Source organism: Arachis hypogaea, chromosome 18, assembly GCF_003086295.3.
Source record: "Arachis hypogaea cultivar Tifrunner chromosome 18, arahy.Tifrunner.gnm2.J5K5, whole genome shotgun sequence".
Lineage (NCBI taxonomy): Eukaryota > Viridiplantae > Streptophyta > Magnoliopsida > Fabales > Fabaceae > Arachis > Arachis hypogaea.
In genome coordinates, this window is record NC_092053.1 from 34605873 (window position 1) to 34624697 (window position 18825).

Below are 18825 nucleotides of genomic sequence, written 5' to 3' on the forward strand. Positions count from 1 at the left end.
GAATTTTTCTGGTGGTAACGTTGGCACCAAAACCTGTTGTTTCGCGCCATGTTATCGTCGGATTATTCCTACAATAATTTCGACGATAATGTCATTTTTTTAATTTGAAATAAATGATCAATTTTAATTTTAAATTGAAATTATTTTCACATAATTAGTGGTCAATTCATAAATAATGAAAATTTTTTATTTAAAATAAATAAATAATACAATGTGCAAATTAAATGAAAGTCAAGTACACTAAATAAATGTATGAAATAATAAAACAAAAATCTAATATCTACAGATCCAGGTAGTAGTCGTCGTCGTCAGTTCCGTGGCCTTGAGTCGACAGTGCAGGAGGTGGTGACAATGTCCGTGTGCCACCAATACTACCGCTGCCACCAGCAGGGTCGATAATAGCGGCGCGTAGCTGGTCTTGGTATACCTCCATCTGAGTCTCCATATGCTCTATCTGCTCCAACAACTCCTTAAACTCCAACCTGAGCTCATATGTAGATGTCACGCGGATGAGAATCTCTTTATACCTCTCTCAATAATTGTTAAGCTCTTGAGCCTGCTGGTGAAGGCTACGTTGGAGCTCCTGCACCTAGAGCCTTAGATCCATGCCTTCCTCGGGTTGGACGGCTCGACTGGTGGCAGAGCCTAACGACGGCCTCAAGGTCAAGGTGCGGAGGCTACTAGTGAAGAACGATCTCATCCCGTATACGCAGTTCTTGTACGAGGCTAAGGCGGTCTCACGCCAAACTGCATCAGGGTCGACAATTGAGGTCGTAGACCCATCGGCGGCGGCCTCCCTACTTTGCTGAGACTTCTGTGTCGTGGCCTCTAGTCTATGTGTGTAAGATTCCTGTGCAATTAACACAAGTTATTGTGTAAGCAAGCTAAGACAGATATACAGTTAATATCTAATAATTTCATACACTACAAGAAATATCGTTAAAATCTACGGCCAAATCGACGGCTAAGCCGTCGATAATATTAAAAATCGACGGCAAAATAGACGGCGGAGATGGTCGCTATTAAGCTTGTCGATTTTTCAAAATTCTAATAAAATCGACGGCTTGGGTAGCCGTCGATAATAATTTATTAAAATCGACGGTCTTTCTGTCTATAATATAAGTATAAGAATTTTACCTTCTTGCTAAAATCGACAACGTTGCGTCGATATTATTATATAAAATCGACGTCATTTTCTGTCGACATTTGATTTAATAAAATCGACAATATTTTCATCTATAATATGATTTACCAGCTTAACAAAATCGACAATGCTGCCGTCGATATTATTATATAAAATCGACGTCCTTGCTGTCGATATTTGATTCATTAAAATCAACACAGTTGTCGTCGATTTAATTTTATAGATACCGACAAATTCTTTGTCTATATTTTGTTTTTTTTTTTTTTGTCTATTTTAAATTTTAAAAAGCGACAATGCTGTCGTCGATTTTAATAGCCATATTTTTTTAATTATTTTGTTCTATTTGAAAAATAGTAAACAATTAATGCAAATAAACTTTAAATATAGAAATGAAATTTATACAGAATATTAGATAATAAGACAAATAAACTTTTAAATATAAAAATAAAATTTATACTAACTATTAGATAATGAGTTTACAAAGTTATCAAAATAATAAATAATTCTCTAGCATAAAGACTCAAGACAAGATAAATAACTAAACTTAGACTTATAATAAGTATTCAGTAGAGTCACAAGTTGAAGGCAGATAGATTTGATGAAAACAAGAACAAGTACAATGAGCTTCAAATTGAGCAAATATAAAACCTCTGAGGCTTCATCAAGTAATTGCTTAAACCCCTCAATCGCAGCCTTTTGTGCAGCACGCTTTTCCTTGCGTTCTTCTTCCACACGAGTTTTAACATAATGCTCAAACAAGGATCTCCTAGCAGAATAACTTGGTATGGCCTGTATGGCTGTATTGATATAAATTTTTCCATCTTAAGAATTTTGCAAATGAAAGTAAGCCAAAAGCAACCTAGAAATATTATTTTTAGAAAAAGAGAGGGTAAAGTATCATATTTGAAAAACAGAAAGCCAAAGACAATACAGTAAACATTAAAGTTCTCAAAGAAGCTTTCTACTTACCTGCCTAGACATATCTGCTCCTAAACAAACTATGGGATGAAACTTACAAGGAAGCCATAGAGATTTTATTCCATAATATATGCCTTCAAATTTTTTCCTTTCTTTGAGAATCATCTTAGCTAAATCAAGTGCTCACTTTTCACATGTTGCACGTTTAGCAGCATCGGGAATGGATTCAAAATCCTCAACATGACCTACACCAACTATTCTCCTGTGTATTAATGATCAATTGATCATAATGAAAGTGTTAGCCATGCCTCCTAAGAATTTTTATGTTGCTCAAATCATAAATACAGGCCATTACTTCAGAATCATACAGTTCAACAAATATATATCTTACTGAATATAAAATTAGAACATGGCATGCACAATGGGAATAGCTCTAGGGCTGGGATGACTTCAACTAAACATCAGTGTAAATGATTATATACACATTAGAAAGTAGAGAGCAATTCCAACATTGTCACTAAATTTTATACCTAATATGTTTCCTCACACGAGCACTCTAGACTAGAGTCATGCAAAAGACACATTCTAATATTACCATTCCATATTTTTTATAGGAAAAATGCAATTAGTAAACTATGTCCACTTAGCAGCACTTAGTTTCAACTTCCAATAACCAGGAATTCATGTCCACTTAGTAGTACTTAGTTTCAACTTCCAATAACCATCCCTATGATCTATAGTTTCCAGAAGAATTAAATGCTAAGTAGTGGGAAAAACAGTTCTGATATAACCGAGTGACCGAGAAAGAGAGGAAAATATAGCCAAACTCACATTGCATCTGAAGAGCATAAGGGTCTGAACTACTTCCCAATGACCATATCTACAAGCTTGCATCAAATCCGTCTTCAAATAACAAATCAAAGTGAGTCCAAAAATCAATCAGTAAACTATATCCTCAGTAAGTGCATTATAAACATGCTAAAAAATAGAAGTGAGATCTAACAAAAAATTTCAATGTCTCATATTATTATGCAGATATCTCTAGAATTTTTATCAGATCCATCTGCCAATCTGTCACTTACAACTATGCAAACTCTAATTATAATTAAGTTCTCCAAAAAAGAATAGAATCATATCCTAAAACTGCAAACCTGGACCAAAATGGAACAAAAAAGTTACAAATTTGCAATTCCAAATACAGAACAGAATCTCCAATTCTCAAAATTGAAACTAGAACAACACTTGCACCAATTGTAATCAACCATACAATTCAACTTCCTCAAATCAAAACCAATTACCACAACAGAGCTTAAATCTAACCCAGAATCAACCTACCATTTAAAATGAAAAGAGAAAAAGAGAATAGCAAAAATGAAAGACTCTACCTGGCCGCAATAGTTCCTTGAATTCACATCAGCTCCATTCTCAAGCAACAAAGCCACAATCTAATAGAAACCCAAATCCAAGAACAAAAGAAAAAACTTTTTGAGGCATGAAAATCAGAAAAAGACAAAAAGGGTATTGAAATGAGATTAAACATTTGGATTCATGAAATGAACCTCATTATGGCCCTTGGAAGCTACAAAATGAGTTTAATTACCTTGAGTGACTTTATTAGAAATTCAGACAAAGCTGTAGAATGGTTACAAAACCAAATTTATGAATCCCTTTTTATATTTGAAAACAATGCATTCATAAACTAGGGAATAGAAAGATAACAAAACCAGCTAGTTATAACACAATCAATACATCAATTTCAACCCCTTGTTGATGAACTAGATCACCAATCACAGAACTGGTTGAAGAAAACTAGCATGGACTGACCTTGACAGGGACAACAACCTCATAGAGGAGTATAGCATCTCTAGTTGTTCGTCTTTCATAAAATTCACCCTATGAAGTAACTGATTGAAGAAAACTAGCATGGACTGACCTTGACAGGGACAACAACCTCATAGAGGAGTATAGCATCTCTAGCTACACGATAAAATTCCAATGCAACTCTTGTAGATGACAGACAAACATCCTGAAAATTAATAATTCATTTATTAATGTGAAACTAATTGTCGGTCAACTAACTGAAAATATTTATATGAATGCAATTTAAGTAATCTTACACTAAAAGTCACACTCTAGGAGCAGATTTCTAGCCTTTGACATGATCTCGGTCTTTTTCTTGTGTGCAAAGTGAACCTCAACATCATCAGCAAACTTGCTCAGTCTGCTATCATTGTCATCCGATGCAGAGATGAACTTAAGGTCTTTTAAAACAGATTCAAATTCTATTGTACATTTATATGAGATGATAAATTTAATTTATTTAAATAATATGTGCTAAGATACCACAGAGAAATCCCCTTAATTTTGGAGCGCCGAACAGGTTCAGACTTAAATAATATTGAATAATTAAAAGAACAAAAAATGCCGTAGAGATTGGGGATTATAATAATACTTTAAGGAGGGAAGCATGGAGAGATGGATCTGGAAGGGATTGGTTGAGAGATTGAAGATCCGCCATCAACTGTTTCAGCTCCACCTCCATTGTTTTTCGTTGTCGTCTTCTTCTTGTTTATGGATTTTGGATCTGAATTCAAATTGAGATTGAAATGTGAATCCCAAATGCAGAATTGAAAAATCTTGAGCTGAACTCGCACCACCGCTCAGTGCCGCAGCTCCGTTAACTGCAGTGTTGGTGTAACTCGTAAGACCAATGGCAGGCTCGACAGAGGAGGAGGAGAAGCTCTACTCTCAGGCGGAGGACCGCGGGTTTTCTTAGGAGTGGGAGAAGAAGAAGCTCTGTTCTCTACCTCTCTCCGTGACCGTGACTTCGTTTTGGTCTCTACTCTCGAGCCTTGGAGGAGAAGAAGAAGTGTCACTCTAGACTCTGATTCTCTGAAGATTTGGGATTAAATTTTGGGAGAATGGATGAAACGAGCAGGGACGCGGGAAGCAAACGCGGGAGTAGTTTTTTGTTGATAAAAATCGACGGTTATTTGGTCGATTTTAGTTAAAATAAAAATCAACATCCTATCCGTCTATTTTATATAATAAATCTATACCGTCTGTTCAATTTTAAAAAGAGATCTCTATCGTCTAAATTTATCGACGATAGAGACTGTCGATATTTTAATTATTAAAATAGACGATCAGCCAGTCGATTTTAAAGAAAAAAATTTTCAACCCCTTTTTCGTCGGTAATGTGACTATAGGAGTAAGGTATTAAAAATTGTAAAAAAAATAGACGACATTGTCGTCGATTTTAATATTTTTTCTTAATTATCTTTTTCATTTTATTGACGAAAAATCGTCAAAAAATATCGACGGAAAACATAACCGTCGATTTTTGGCGTCGATAATTACACTATTTCTTGTAGTGATAGCAGAAGATAATCAGACGTATGTCTACTCACATAATGGTTCTGAGATCGCGGATTAACAAATCTCGCTTTGTTCTCCTTCAGTGTGTGCATCTACTTGAAGGTTTCCGTCAATGTGGTCTCGCGGTCCAACGACTTTGACTACACAAGTTGTATTGAGATTTTTATATGAAAATGTGAAAATACATTTTTAGCCAGTATTGAATTAATTTAAATGGTTAAGATTAAATATACCTAATAAATGTTCATGTAATGTATTTATTATAGTCATTAAATTTATGTGTGAATGCATTTATAACCATTACATCTATAGCTATTGTTTTAAATTTTTATTAAAATATACTTAATAAATAAATTAAAATAATTAAATTTCTTTATCTAAATAAAATTTAAAATATTTTTAATAACTGAATGTATTTTTTAAAAATTTATACAAATATAAAATAGAATTTCTTAATAAATATATTTAAAAAATGAAAAATAAATATTTTTTAAAACTAATCTAAAGTAACCTTGTATTACGTTATTGATAATTCTTAAAACAAATGGTAATCAAATTTTGAAGCTCATATATTTTCTACTACTAGAATACCAGACCATTACAACTTCACCTATGGAATACATACAACAGGAACATGTCCATTACGTCTCTGTATATCTATTTTATAAATTTTTTATTTTTTAAAAAATAATTGATTAAAAAATTAAAATTTTTTTATACTGTAAAAAGATTATATAAAATAATCCATCAATGGATGTTTGAATGCGCAACTCAACGGTTTGTATTCTTTTCTTTTGTTTATAACCCATAGTAAAATGCAGCAAATTAAATAACTGTGATTTATGAATGAAGTTTTAGTAACCTAATGCAAAATGTGTATATATAGGTAAACAATTTTGACTCACTGTGATTTAACTCTAAATAAATACATAAAATATGTGTAAACACAAATGCAATGATTATTCTGTCTTCTCTTTCCTTTCCCTACCTTTGTTCTTTCTTCTCTTCTTTCGATCTTGGACTATTTTCCTTTATTTCACGCACTCTCCTCTTTCTTCTTCATCTACTACTCCTTTATTTTTATTTTTTTTCTAACTTCTTCCTTCTCTCATATAGTTCTGTAATTTCTTTTTATATTAAAAGATTCTTTAAAATAATTATTAAAAAAAACTTTATTCCTTTCAATAAATCTTAAATCACTAAATTGTTTTAAGAATTATCAACAATGTAATATACAGTTACTTTGGATTAGTTTTAAAAAAATATTTATTTTTTCATTTTTAAAAGAAATATTTTTTAAGAAATTCTTTGTTTCAAAAAAAAAATTCTATTTCATATTTGTATAATTTTTAATAAATACATTCAGTTATCAAAAATACTTTTAATTTATTTGGATTAAAAAATCTAATTTTAATTTATTTATTAAGTATATTTTAATAGAAATGAAAACAATGACTATAGATGTAATGATTATAAATACATTCACACAGAGGAATGGATCCAGGTAGTGTAATAGGGGGCATTTGCCCCACTCTTATATTTTTTTTTAAAATATATACGTATATAATATACTCTTATTTTAAATTTTAAATAACCCCATTACAAATAAATTTAATCCAATTATTTAAAGTTTTAAATTCATTTTATCTTTCTATCATTTTGACTATTAATTAACCTAATCAAATTTAGTCTTCTCTCATTTTCAAATCTCAGCCGTCATCACTCATTTATTCTCTTAAATCATCTTTTTAGTTTCAACCTTCTTTTTCTATTCCTTTTCTAGTGGTCATCTTTTCTTCATCAAAAGATAAATTTTAAATTCTCTATTTTTTTTAATATAACTCTTTATAACTCTATGTATCTTTCAATTTCATTGTTTTTCTTTTTGATATTTTCAATTACAAATTATAACTCAAGCAATTATAGTTTAGGTATTAATCTAATTTTTTATTCTCTTTATAAATTTATATATTTTATTTTATTCTCAATTTAGTGATCCTTATTATTTATTTCTTTATCTTTTGTTCTATTTTATTATATGTAATTATGTTGCATATAAATTTCTAAATTTAATTGATCAATTTACTAATTTAGAATATATATTTTTTATTTATAGAAATAATAATAAAAAAATATTTTAAAAAATATCTTTTGTTCTATTTTATTATATGTAATTTTTTATTTTTTTATTCGAATAATTAATGTACATTTTTATTTTTTTAAATTTAGATTGATATATCTTTTGATAGTAATATATATTATTTTTGCCCTCTAACATAAATTTTCTGGTCCATCATTGTTCACACATGAATTCAATGACTATAATAAATACATTACTTGTATACCATTAATTAAGTATATTTAATCTTAACCATTTAAATTAATTCAATAACTATAAAGATATTCTCACATTCTCGTATAAAATCTCATTCTCATAAAATATATCTCCTATATATATTATTACAGAGTTAGTATAATTACTCTTTTTCATTAACATTTAATTATTATTGTATTTTTTTAAACTGATGTTAAAACAAAATTCAAATATACTAATAAAATATATATGTTAACTAAAATTGTTGGTCAATATAAATAAAAATTAGGACAAATTATATAAATAAATAAAATGCATATCAAAGTTACTCAATTACAATATTTCTAAAATGATTATATTTCAACCATGTATTTATTCTATATAAACCACACTATAGGTATAAAAGTTTTAAAATTTATACATAAATTGTTATAGGGTGTAAAAATTTATGTAAAAAAATTGACTAAGATTATAAAACGTTAGAGATTGTAGCTGTTGATAAAAAAAAATTTCAACACATAAACTACGACAAGCTGTAGTAGTTTACGAAAATATTTAAATTTTATATCCAGATTTACTAAATGCATAAATAAATTAGATAAATAATTTTAAATATTAAAATTTTGTTATTAGAAAAATCTATTTAAATTTTAAAAATATAATATTTTAAATTAAAGTGTAAATGATACCTAATTTTTTTATCCTGCTTTGTTTAATTTATTGATATTGGCTTAAAAAAGTTATATATGTGGTTTATGTACAAAAATTTAAGAAATAAATATTATTATGTGGTTTAAAAAATAAAAAAATTATATATATGCAGTTTTTATAAAGTTGAAAATTAATATTAAAATTTACTTTTATTTAAAATTATATTAATTTTGAAAAAATTAAGATTAAGATGTATGGATAAATTTTAGATTATGTTTTGTGCAAATTAATTAATATGCATGATAAGATGATTAGGTGAATAAATTTGTATGTATATAATAATTGGATAGATCATATATATAGCATGATGTGTTTGTATAACATTAATTATAAACATATTTTTTGGAACACAAATTTGATAACAATGTAACTCTAACTCCTTATCATTCTAATGAACTTAAAGAACTATTTTTTGATACATTTTAAGAGTTTATAGGTTTGCAAAGAGTTATATTATATTATATTATATATCCCTAGTTTTATACAAAATAATTTAAATAATATCTCAATATTAAAAAAATTAAAAAATATTTAAAAATATAAGGTTTTAAATTAAAATATAATTAATTAAAATTCAATTAGCTTAAGATAAAATAAGAAAGGTTACGATTTTTTTAAGCTAATATCAATCAATTAAATAAAATGAGATAAAAATAGATATTATTTACACTTTAATTTAAAACATAATATTTTTAACATTTAAATAAATTTTTATAATATTTAAATTTTAATATTTAAAAATATTTATCTAATTCATATATGGATTTAGTAGATCTAAATGTAAAATTTAAATATTTTATAAATTGCTACATTCTGCTGCAATTTATATATAAATTTTGAAACTACTATATCTATAGTGATTATATAAAATAAGTATAGGACTAAAATAACTATGAGAAAGTCTAGGGGCCAGTAGATTTATTAAAATTTAGTCAGCACTTAGCCAGCAAAAAGAAAATGGGTGATTCTCCACCATTAGATGAAATCTCACACCATTAAATACACTATTAATGGTTAATTGATGTCTACAACTCACAAAATCTACTGGGCTAGCACTCCTCAATAACTATTTTTAAAAGGTTACAATTGAATAATTTTGACTACACTTTATCTATTTATATAATTTATCCTAAAAATTACTAGTACTCAAATTTTTTTTTTCTATATTTTGTATCCCAATGAATAAATGGTAAACATGCACACTTCTTTAGTTGACATTAAAGATAACCAAACATCAAACATGGCCTAAAGTCACACAGTATAACCCGCAGTGACAAAGCCAAAGAAAGAAAAATCAACCTGATTAACAGATCCTACCGTATATAAATATAGCTAACTGCTTCCAAATAAAGTCACAAAATCTTAGAAGCTCATATAGCACCCAAACTCAGCTACAAATGGCGTCCAAACCTGGCATACTCACTCACTGGCCATGGAAGCCTCTTGGAACTTTTAAGGTTTCATTGTTGTTAGCATTATCGTTCACTATATACTTATATTAATGCAAAAAATGTTATTTAACTAAATGAATATTTTTTATGCTCCTATCATCCCCTTAGATATTTTTTTGGTATCATAACTAAGAATAAAATGAACACTTAACATTATGATGATTCAGCTGACAGTTACGCTTTATATGTGTATGGTCATGACTCATGAATATGTATATGAAGTGGGTAATTTTGGCACCATGGATTGCACACAGCACCTACTCTTTTCTCGTGAAAGATCCAAAGGAGAGGGACCTTCTTTACTTTCTTCTGTTCCCGTTGGTGATGATCAGAATTCTACACCACCAAATTTGGATCACACTTTCTCGCTATCTTACTGCCAAAGGCAAAAACAGAATTGTTGACCGGAGCATTGACTTTGAACAAGTTGATCGAGAAAGCACTTGGTTAGTGCTGCTTCAATTTTTTTATTCCAAAATAAAAAAGAATGCAATAATTAATATAATATGAAGGTGATGAGTTGTGGTTGTGATACATTTGCAGGGATGACCTAATCTTGCTAAATGGGATTATGAGTTACATAGTTTACATGGTATCTCCAGAAGCTTCACACTTACCCTTATGGAGAATGGATGGTGCAGTTTTGGTGTTAGTGCTTCATGTGGGACCAGTAGAGTTTCTTTATTACTGGTTTCACAGAGCACTTCATCACCACTTCCTTTACTCTCGATATCATTCTCACCACCATTCTTCCATTGTTACAGAACCTATTACTGGTAACTTGCATTTCTATTTTTTTCCGGTTTACTGGAAACTTAATTTAAGAGAAGGAATATTAAGATATTATTATTATATAGTTAATAATTGGGTGTGGTTGTTGATGAATTTGTAGCTGTGGTCCATCCTTTTGCCGAAAATATGGCGTATAGTCTACTATTCGCAATTCCTCTATACACAGCAGTTATAACGAGGACATTATCCATAACAACTCTCTTTGGTTATATTACATATATCGACTTCATGAACAATATGGGTCACTGCAATTTTGAGTTCATTCCCAAGCCCTTCTTTTCCATCTTCCCCTTCTTCAAATATCTCATCTATTCACCAACGTAAGTTTCTTTCTTTTTATCCTTTTTGAATATTAAATGGACTTATGTTGTTTGTTAAGTATTTTTATTTTAATATTTATTAAAGAAGAAGGAAACGTAGGAAGTTATCCATAATTTTATTGGTTTTGCTTTTTGTTTTCATAAAATCCTAACTCTAGAATATATATATATATATATAGGGTGAATATTCTAGTATTCTTATGTTATGGTAGCTATATTTTAAAAAGTATTGCTAAAAATATTTTTTTATTATTTAGCAATGTTTTTTAAAAAGTATTACTAAACAAAAGTACAGACACAAAACGTTTTTTTAGCTATGTTTTTTTTTTTTTTATATTATTTAGCAACGTTTTTTTTATATTACATTGCAGGTTCCACTCACTGCACCACACTCAATTTCGAACTAACTACTCACTGTTCATGCCCATATATGATTACATTTATGGAACCATGGATAAAAGTACGGACACAAGATATGAAATGTCATTATTAATGAAAAAAGAAAAAGAAAGAGTTGATGTGGTACACCTAACACACTTTACAACCCTTAATTCCATATATCATCTGAGGTTGGGGTTCTCTTCCTTAGCATCCAGACCCCAATCTTCATCAAACTGGTACCTCTATTTCATGTGCCCAATCACTCTTTCCTTTGCTATGTTGGCTTGCTTTTTTGGTCAAACATTTGTTGCCGAGACGAGTGTTTTCAAAATGCTCAATATGCAAACTTGGGTTATACCAAGATTCCATTCACAAGTAAGATATTCTTATTAAAAATATGCTATATATTTTCCTTCAAAATTATGTACTAAGTTAGTTATTATATATTTATACATATTAATTTATACAATTTTTCAATTGAATAATTAATCACTAGAATAATTAAATATATTACAATAAAAAAATTAAATCTACAGTATATCAATAATTAAACTTATTTAAAGCAGTATAATAAAAAAAATTTATGAAATACTAAATACAAAATCATCAAAATAGATTAAATTCGTCGAACCAATTCGTTTATCTACTTAATTAAAGGGATAGGCTTTTACTCTAAAATCAGACTTGTTTAAACTTTGGACTACTAAGTCTAAATAATTCGAAAAAATAGTAAGTTAAGCAAATCGACCCTAAATTAAACGAACAACCTGTTTAATTTTGTTTTTTGTATTCTTTTTAAAAAAAAATCAACACTTCTCAATATTTTTCTTGATTCAACTCAAGAGTCGAACCACCCACTAAAAAAACTATGTTTGTTTAATGGTTTTGGCCCAATGGCCTTTTTTCCCAAATTTTTAGCCTAAGCCTAGATTTTTATCTAAACTTTTTTTTTTTAAATAAAATATAAAAAAATAAACAGTTGTCTATATAATCCGTCAAAATAAGGTTTGGGAATAAAGAAAAAATAATGGTCAATCCATATTACACGCAGGTTTAGATAGACCAAACCAAAACAGATTGAGCTAGTCTATTTCACAATCCTGATGAAATATGTATTTTTTATATCATAATAAATTGGTGGTTTAATCATTCTATTAGTATATATAGTTTTACTAAATTTTTAAGAATAAAGTATTGTTTTGTCTTTTAACAGATAAATTTTAAAGTTGTTCCTAACGTTTAAATCATTCTATTTAAGTCTATAATATTTTAAAATTAGCTCAATGTTATCCTGATATTAGAGATCGGTTAACAGAATTAACGTCAGGACAAAATTAAGACGATTTTAAAATATTAAGGACTTAAATAGGACAAAAACGTTGGGAACAAAAATGATACATAAAAATAAATTTTAATTTTATCCTTTAATAATATCAATTTTTACATTATATAGTTATTCAATTATTTTTTAATCACATCTAAGTAAATTACACTAGTACTTAATCACCTTACTTTCATTCTAAATAAATTTATTTTTTTATAATTACTCTTAAATATTTTTACTCATCATGAAATATTTGTAGAATGACTAGTATATAAACTTGCGAAAAATAAAAAAATTAATACATATACAATAAAGTATAAATTTTACCTTTTATCTCTAATGTGTCAAAATTCTTTAATGTTTAGTTTAGTTAAACTTCATTTTTTATGATAAGTAAAAATTTTTAAGAATAAAATTATAAAAAAAATAAATTTATTAAAATAAAAGTAATGTGATTAAGTGTAATTTACTTAGATGTGATTAAAAAATAATTGAATAATAATTATGTACCATAAAAAATGATATTATTGAAGGATAAAATTAAAATTTATTTCTATGTATCATTTTTGTTTCCAATATTTTTGTCCTATTTAAGTCTCTAACGTTTTAAAATCGCTCAATTTTGTCTCGCCATCAATTCTGTTAACAAATCCCTAATGTCATGATAACATTAAGCCAATTTTGAAATGTTAGGGACTTAAATAGGACGATTTAAACATTAGGGACAACTTTAGAACTTATCCCTTTAAGGACAAAAATGATATTTTACTCAATTTTCAATTAGGTCCATATATTTTTTCTCCCTTTCAATTAGATACATATACTTTTTTTAATCACATCTAAGTAAATTACACTTAATCACATTATTTTCATTCGAAATAAATTTATTTTTTTATAATTACTTTTAAAGATTTTTACTTATTATGAAATGTTTGTAAAATAACTAGTACATAAACTTGCAAAAATTTAAAAAAAATATACATATACAATAAAGTATAAATTTTACCTGTTATCTCTGATATGTCGAAATTCTTTAATGCTTAATTTAGTTAAACTTCATTTTTCATGATAAGTAAAAATCTTTAAGAGTAAAATTATAAAAAAAATTTTTATTAAAATGAAAGTAATGTGATTAAGTGTAATTTACTTAGATATGATTAAAAAATAATTGAATAATTATATACCATAAAAAAATGATATTATTGAAGGATAAAATTAAAATTTATTATTTCTATGAATCTTTTTTTGTTTCCAACGTTTTCGTCCTATTTAAATCCCTAATATTTCAAAATCGTCTCAATTTTGTTCGTCAATTCAGTTAACAAATCCTTAATGGCAGGATAACATTGAGCCAATTTTAAAACGTTAGAGATTTAAATAGGACGATTTAAACGTTAGGGACAATTTTGAGACTTATTCTAAATGTTAAAGATAAAAATAATATTTTATTTAATTTTCAATTAGGTCCATATACTTTTTTTTTCTTTCAAATGAATCTTTACACAGCTTTTAATTTTATACTAGTGTAAAAAATATTAAAATTAACTAAATATTTTTTTATAAATTAAAAGTATTCATAATTAAAAATCTAACTAGATTTTTATTTGCATATATTTTTAAAAAAATATTCTGTTAATTTTAATATTTTTAATATAAAAAAGATCTAATTATAAAATTAAAAATAATATAAAATATAATTAAAAAAATATAAAAATTTAATTAAAAATTTAATAAAATTATAAAGGCCAATAAAATAATTAAATCTAAATCGATGAATAATTTTTTGCATACTTGCCTTGTTAGGAATTAATTTTCACAGAGACAAGATATATAAGCTTCATAATCTAACACAACTAGAAGCAGTTCCAGGTTCTACTAAAAATTCAGTCGGTCAAATTAAAAAGAACTGTAACCAAACAATTTTAAAGGTGAATTCTATCCAATTCTTTTTAAATTAGAGAATAAATTATTTTTTGTGATATGTCTATTTAATTTTTATTATGATTAATTTTAATTTTTAATCTAATTTTAATTTTGTTAATTTAATTAATTCATCGTGATGTAACCTTTTTTTACAAATTATAATTTTTTTCAAATTATACATTTATTAATCAATTTCAATCATAAAATATTAAAAATCTCAAAAGACAAAGAATAAATAAAAAAAATTTTAAGAGGCACAGAAAATTTAAAATTTTCAAAATTTTTTTTCTTTTGTTTTTCTAATTTTTTTGAAATAAATAATAAAATATAAAATAAAACTTCTCTAATAATTTTTAATTATAGTATAACTTTTTTTAATCTAACCTAAATTTTATTAACCTAGTCAATTAACTATGGTAACTTTTTTACAAATTATAAAAATGATTAGAGAAGTTCTACTTTATATTTTACTATATTTTTAAAAAATTTAAAAAAACAAGAGAGAGAAAATTTTGAAAATTTTAAATTTTGTGCCTCTTAAATTTTTTTATTTATTCTTTGTCTTTTGAGAATTTTTTTATTTTGCAATTGAAATTGATTAATAAATATATAATTTGTAAAAAAAGTTACATCATGATTAATTAATTAAATTAATAAAATTTAGGTTAGACGATTAAAGTTAAAGTTAATCATGATAAGTCAATTAATTTTATTTCAGTTAATAATAAAAAAATATATCACAAGAGATAATTTATCCTCTAATTTAAAGAGAATTAGATAGTATTTACCATAAATTAATTGTTAAAAGAATTTTTCAACCTAAAAAAATATTCACCCACATACGTGTGTTATAGTATCTCTATTACTATATATATGATTTTCAAGCGAGAGTATATTATTTTTGCATCGTACCTCAAAGGTGAAAGATTTCTTCACACACATATATAATAGAAATATAAGAGAAGTTTGATGATGTACATTTTTTTTTTAAAAAATTCATTATAATATATAATACATAAAACTTATATTTTGTTACTTTTAAGACTTAAATTTAATTCCTAATTAAATATAAGGTATTTATCATCTTGATTAATTTTATATTTATTATTATCATGCATATTTAATAAACAACATATAAATTAATAAATACATTCATGTCTAATTGCCTGTTATTAATACATTGATAAGAATAAAATCTCTTTTTAAAATTTTTGCAGTATCTGAATAAATATCAAAGGAAAACATTAAACAGGCTGATAGAAGATGCAATACTTGAGGCAGAGAAAAACGGAGTTAAGGTCTTAAGTTTGGGCCTTTTAAACCAGGTAATTATTTAGTCCCTATATATTTTGATTTGTATGTTTGGATCATGACTCACCAAAGTTGCATTATAATATAAGTTGTAATTTGTGATAAATTAAAAAAAAAAATGCTGGTTGCAATACTATTAATATCAGTCAACGTTTTAGCCAATATTTTATTTTTATAGTATTAAAATTCAGGATTTAAAAATTATGGTTTAAAATTTAGTACTTAATATTTAGAGTGACCAAATGATAATACAACTCATCAATTTTTTTGATTATATAGCATTGCTCCAAATTAAAATCATTGAATTTGTGGATGAAGGGAGATAAACTGAATAAATATGGTGAGCTTTACATAAAGAGCAATACCAACCTTAAAATAAAGATTGTGGATGGAAGCAGCTTAGTGGTGGCCATTGTTGTTAACAGCATTCCCAAAGAAGCAACCCAAATTTTAATTTGTGGTAAATTTAATAAGGTTTCCTATGCCATTGCCAATGCTTTATGTGAAAGGGGAATCAAGGTATGTTTAATTGTTCAATAATAATCCTTAGAAATATGTTATATATTCTTCGTCACACAAGACATCTATCTTAGCTTGATTTCAAAAACATCTACATCTTTCATGGAACTTTAGTCAATTATCATAGCTTGGATTAGTCGAATAATTGGTTATAGAACCTAGATGTTGAATTTTCAAGGATTCAACTAAGAAAAAAAAGCAATTAGAAGAATAATTTGTGAAAATAGTACACATAATTAGTCAAGCACAATTTGCTAATAACAAACTAAAGTAATATATTTTTTTTTTTGTTATTATCATCTTAGAATAAGAGTAAAGGAAAAGTCTAAATGCCAACACTTTTATTAAAATCTGTCAGCACTTAATCAATAAAAAAAAGTGAATAATTTTATACTATTAGATAAAATTTCACACCATTAAAAACACCAATAATAATTAATTAATAGTTACAAATCACAAAACTTACTAAGTCCCTAACACTCCTCAAAAATTAAACCATACAAAATTGGACACTACTAGTCTTAATATTAATTAGCATAGACTAGTAACTAGAGCATTCAAATTAAACAATATAACAATATTTGTTAGATTATAGATAAGGTTAAATTTTGTATCTAAAGCTTGAATAATCATCTCAAAAAATGAACACATCAATTTGTTAAATTTTTTATATATTAATAGATTAAAATTAAACTTTATATATATTTATTAGGCAAAAATGTACAAATTTTTTACTATAATTCCTTCTTATTAAAATTCATGATAATAATTTAAAAATAAATTAAATTTAATATTCAGATATCATTGTGGCATTTAAAAATACAATAAAAAGAATCTATTTATTGGTCAATAATTCAATCTAATCATAATGACTAAATTAACCTAATATCAAATTAAATAAACATAAAATTTTTACGAATTGAACTATATATATTTAGATATATTATATTAATTTATAACACTTTCAATATATATATATTGAGATCTGATATTACATTATATAACTGTATAATATACTCTCAGATTACAACCATATACAACGATGATTATGAAAGACTTCAATCAAGAATCTCCACCAACTTCAAAAAGAACTTGGTTTTTCCTGGATCCTGTGCTGCAAAGGTACATCTAAATCAAATTCGTTCGCCATTTTATTTCTATTTGACAAATTTCAACGTTACAGTACAATGCTACCTTGCGATTTAATAAAAAAGAAATCATCAAAATCATGCACCCGGTTTTGATATATAATTTTTCAGATATGGTTAGTGGGGGACCAATTTAACGAGGCTGAACAAAAGATGGCCCCAAAAGGAACATTGTTCATACCTTTCTCTCAATTCTCTCCAAAGAAACTGCGTAAAGATTGCTTCTACCACATCACACCATCCATGGAAATTCCCTCTTCTTTATTGAATGTCCACTCTTGTGAGGTTAGTAGACTGCATTTGGATACCGGTCAGGGATTTAAATTAAAGTTGAGATCACACATTGCAACGATCCTGGTTGTTATGATTTTAGGAATTGTGGTCATTGTAGTGTACATTTTTTAAATTTGATTCTAAATTTGATTTTATGTTCATTGCGGCTAATGTAGTATATTGCAACCTCAATGTACTTCCATTCAGATCGAATAACTAAAGATTATGAAAAATGTTTTCGTACATCAAAATTAGTCGCTTACATGTGTGGGTTTAACTTATTTTTAATATATATTTATATTTTAACATGTATTTTATACTTGTAGTTGACTTTGGTGATTAATTTTGGTACATACGTAGTATAGTCGAAAAATTATTTATGTTAAGTATATACAAAAATTAATCACTGCCTAAAAAATATATATTTGACAAATTTTTTATTTTATTATAATAAACAAATTTTATTTTAGTATTTTTTAAATTTAGTTATTTTACTATCACAGATTTTTTTTTTGTGAAAACAAATTTAATTATTTTAATTGTTATTTATTTAATAAAAAAATATATGAATATATATAGATAGATTGATTGATGTTATTTAATTTTTAGTGGACACGTAACATTTTTAAATTAGTATTGTATCGTTGTTCTGACTTCTTGTGATTGCAAATCTAAAAAGTCTGTGATTCATAATATATGCGACAGAATTGGCTGCCAAGAAGAGTGCTAAGTGCATGGCGTATCGCGGGAATAATGCATGCGTTGGAAGGTTGGGACGTTAATGAATGTGGAGACATGATGTTTAGCATTCACAAAATATGGGAAGCAAGTCTTCAATATGGGTTTAGGCCATTGAAGATTAATCATCCTTGCTTCAATCCATAAATTGATCAGCATATCTCCTAAAACAAATTTCAA

General features: G+C 26.7%; 1 protein-coding gene and 1 long non-coding RNA gene across 6 annotated transcripts; one reads left to right on the forward strand and one right to left on the reverse strand.

Moving 5' to 3' along the window:
• Window positions 1-1574: 1574 nt before the first annotated feature.
• Window positions 1575-5043, reverse strand: LOC112773116 (uncharacterized). 5 transcript variants are annotated; one of them, XR_011876525.1, is made up of 7 exons: window positions 4515-5043; window positions 4180-4283; window positions 3996-4088; window positions 3448-3507; window positions 2894-2965; window positions 2114-2324; window positions 1575-1941 (listed from the first exon to the last, which is right to left on the reverse strand). It is a non-coding gene; the product is annotated as an uncharacterized lncRNA (long non-coding RNA). The 5 variants fall into 5 exon arrangements; XR_011876523.1 differs by having other exon boundaries at window positions 3887-4088; window positions 4515-5013; XR_011876524.1 differs by having other exon boundaries at window positions 4180-4286; window positions 4515-5006.
• A 4819-nt stretch (window positions 5044-9862) lies between these two features.
• LOC112769914 (very-long-chain aldehyde decarbonylase CER1) lies at window positions 9863-18825 on the forward strand. Its single transcript, XM_025814362.2, has 10 exons — window positions 9863-9922; window positions 10139-10362; window positions 10460-10692; window positions 10809-11028; window positions 11400-11784; window positions 15874-15981; window positions 16286-16486; window positions 17510-17608; window positions 17746-17919; window positions 18613-18825. Exons 1-10 carry the CDS (start codon window positions 9863-9865, stop codon window positions 18790-18792), a joined length of 1884 nt encoding a protein of 627 aa, XP_025670147.1. The 3' UTR covers window positions 18793-18825.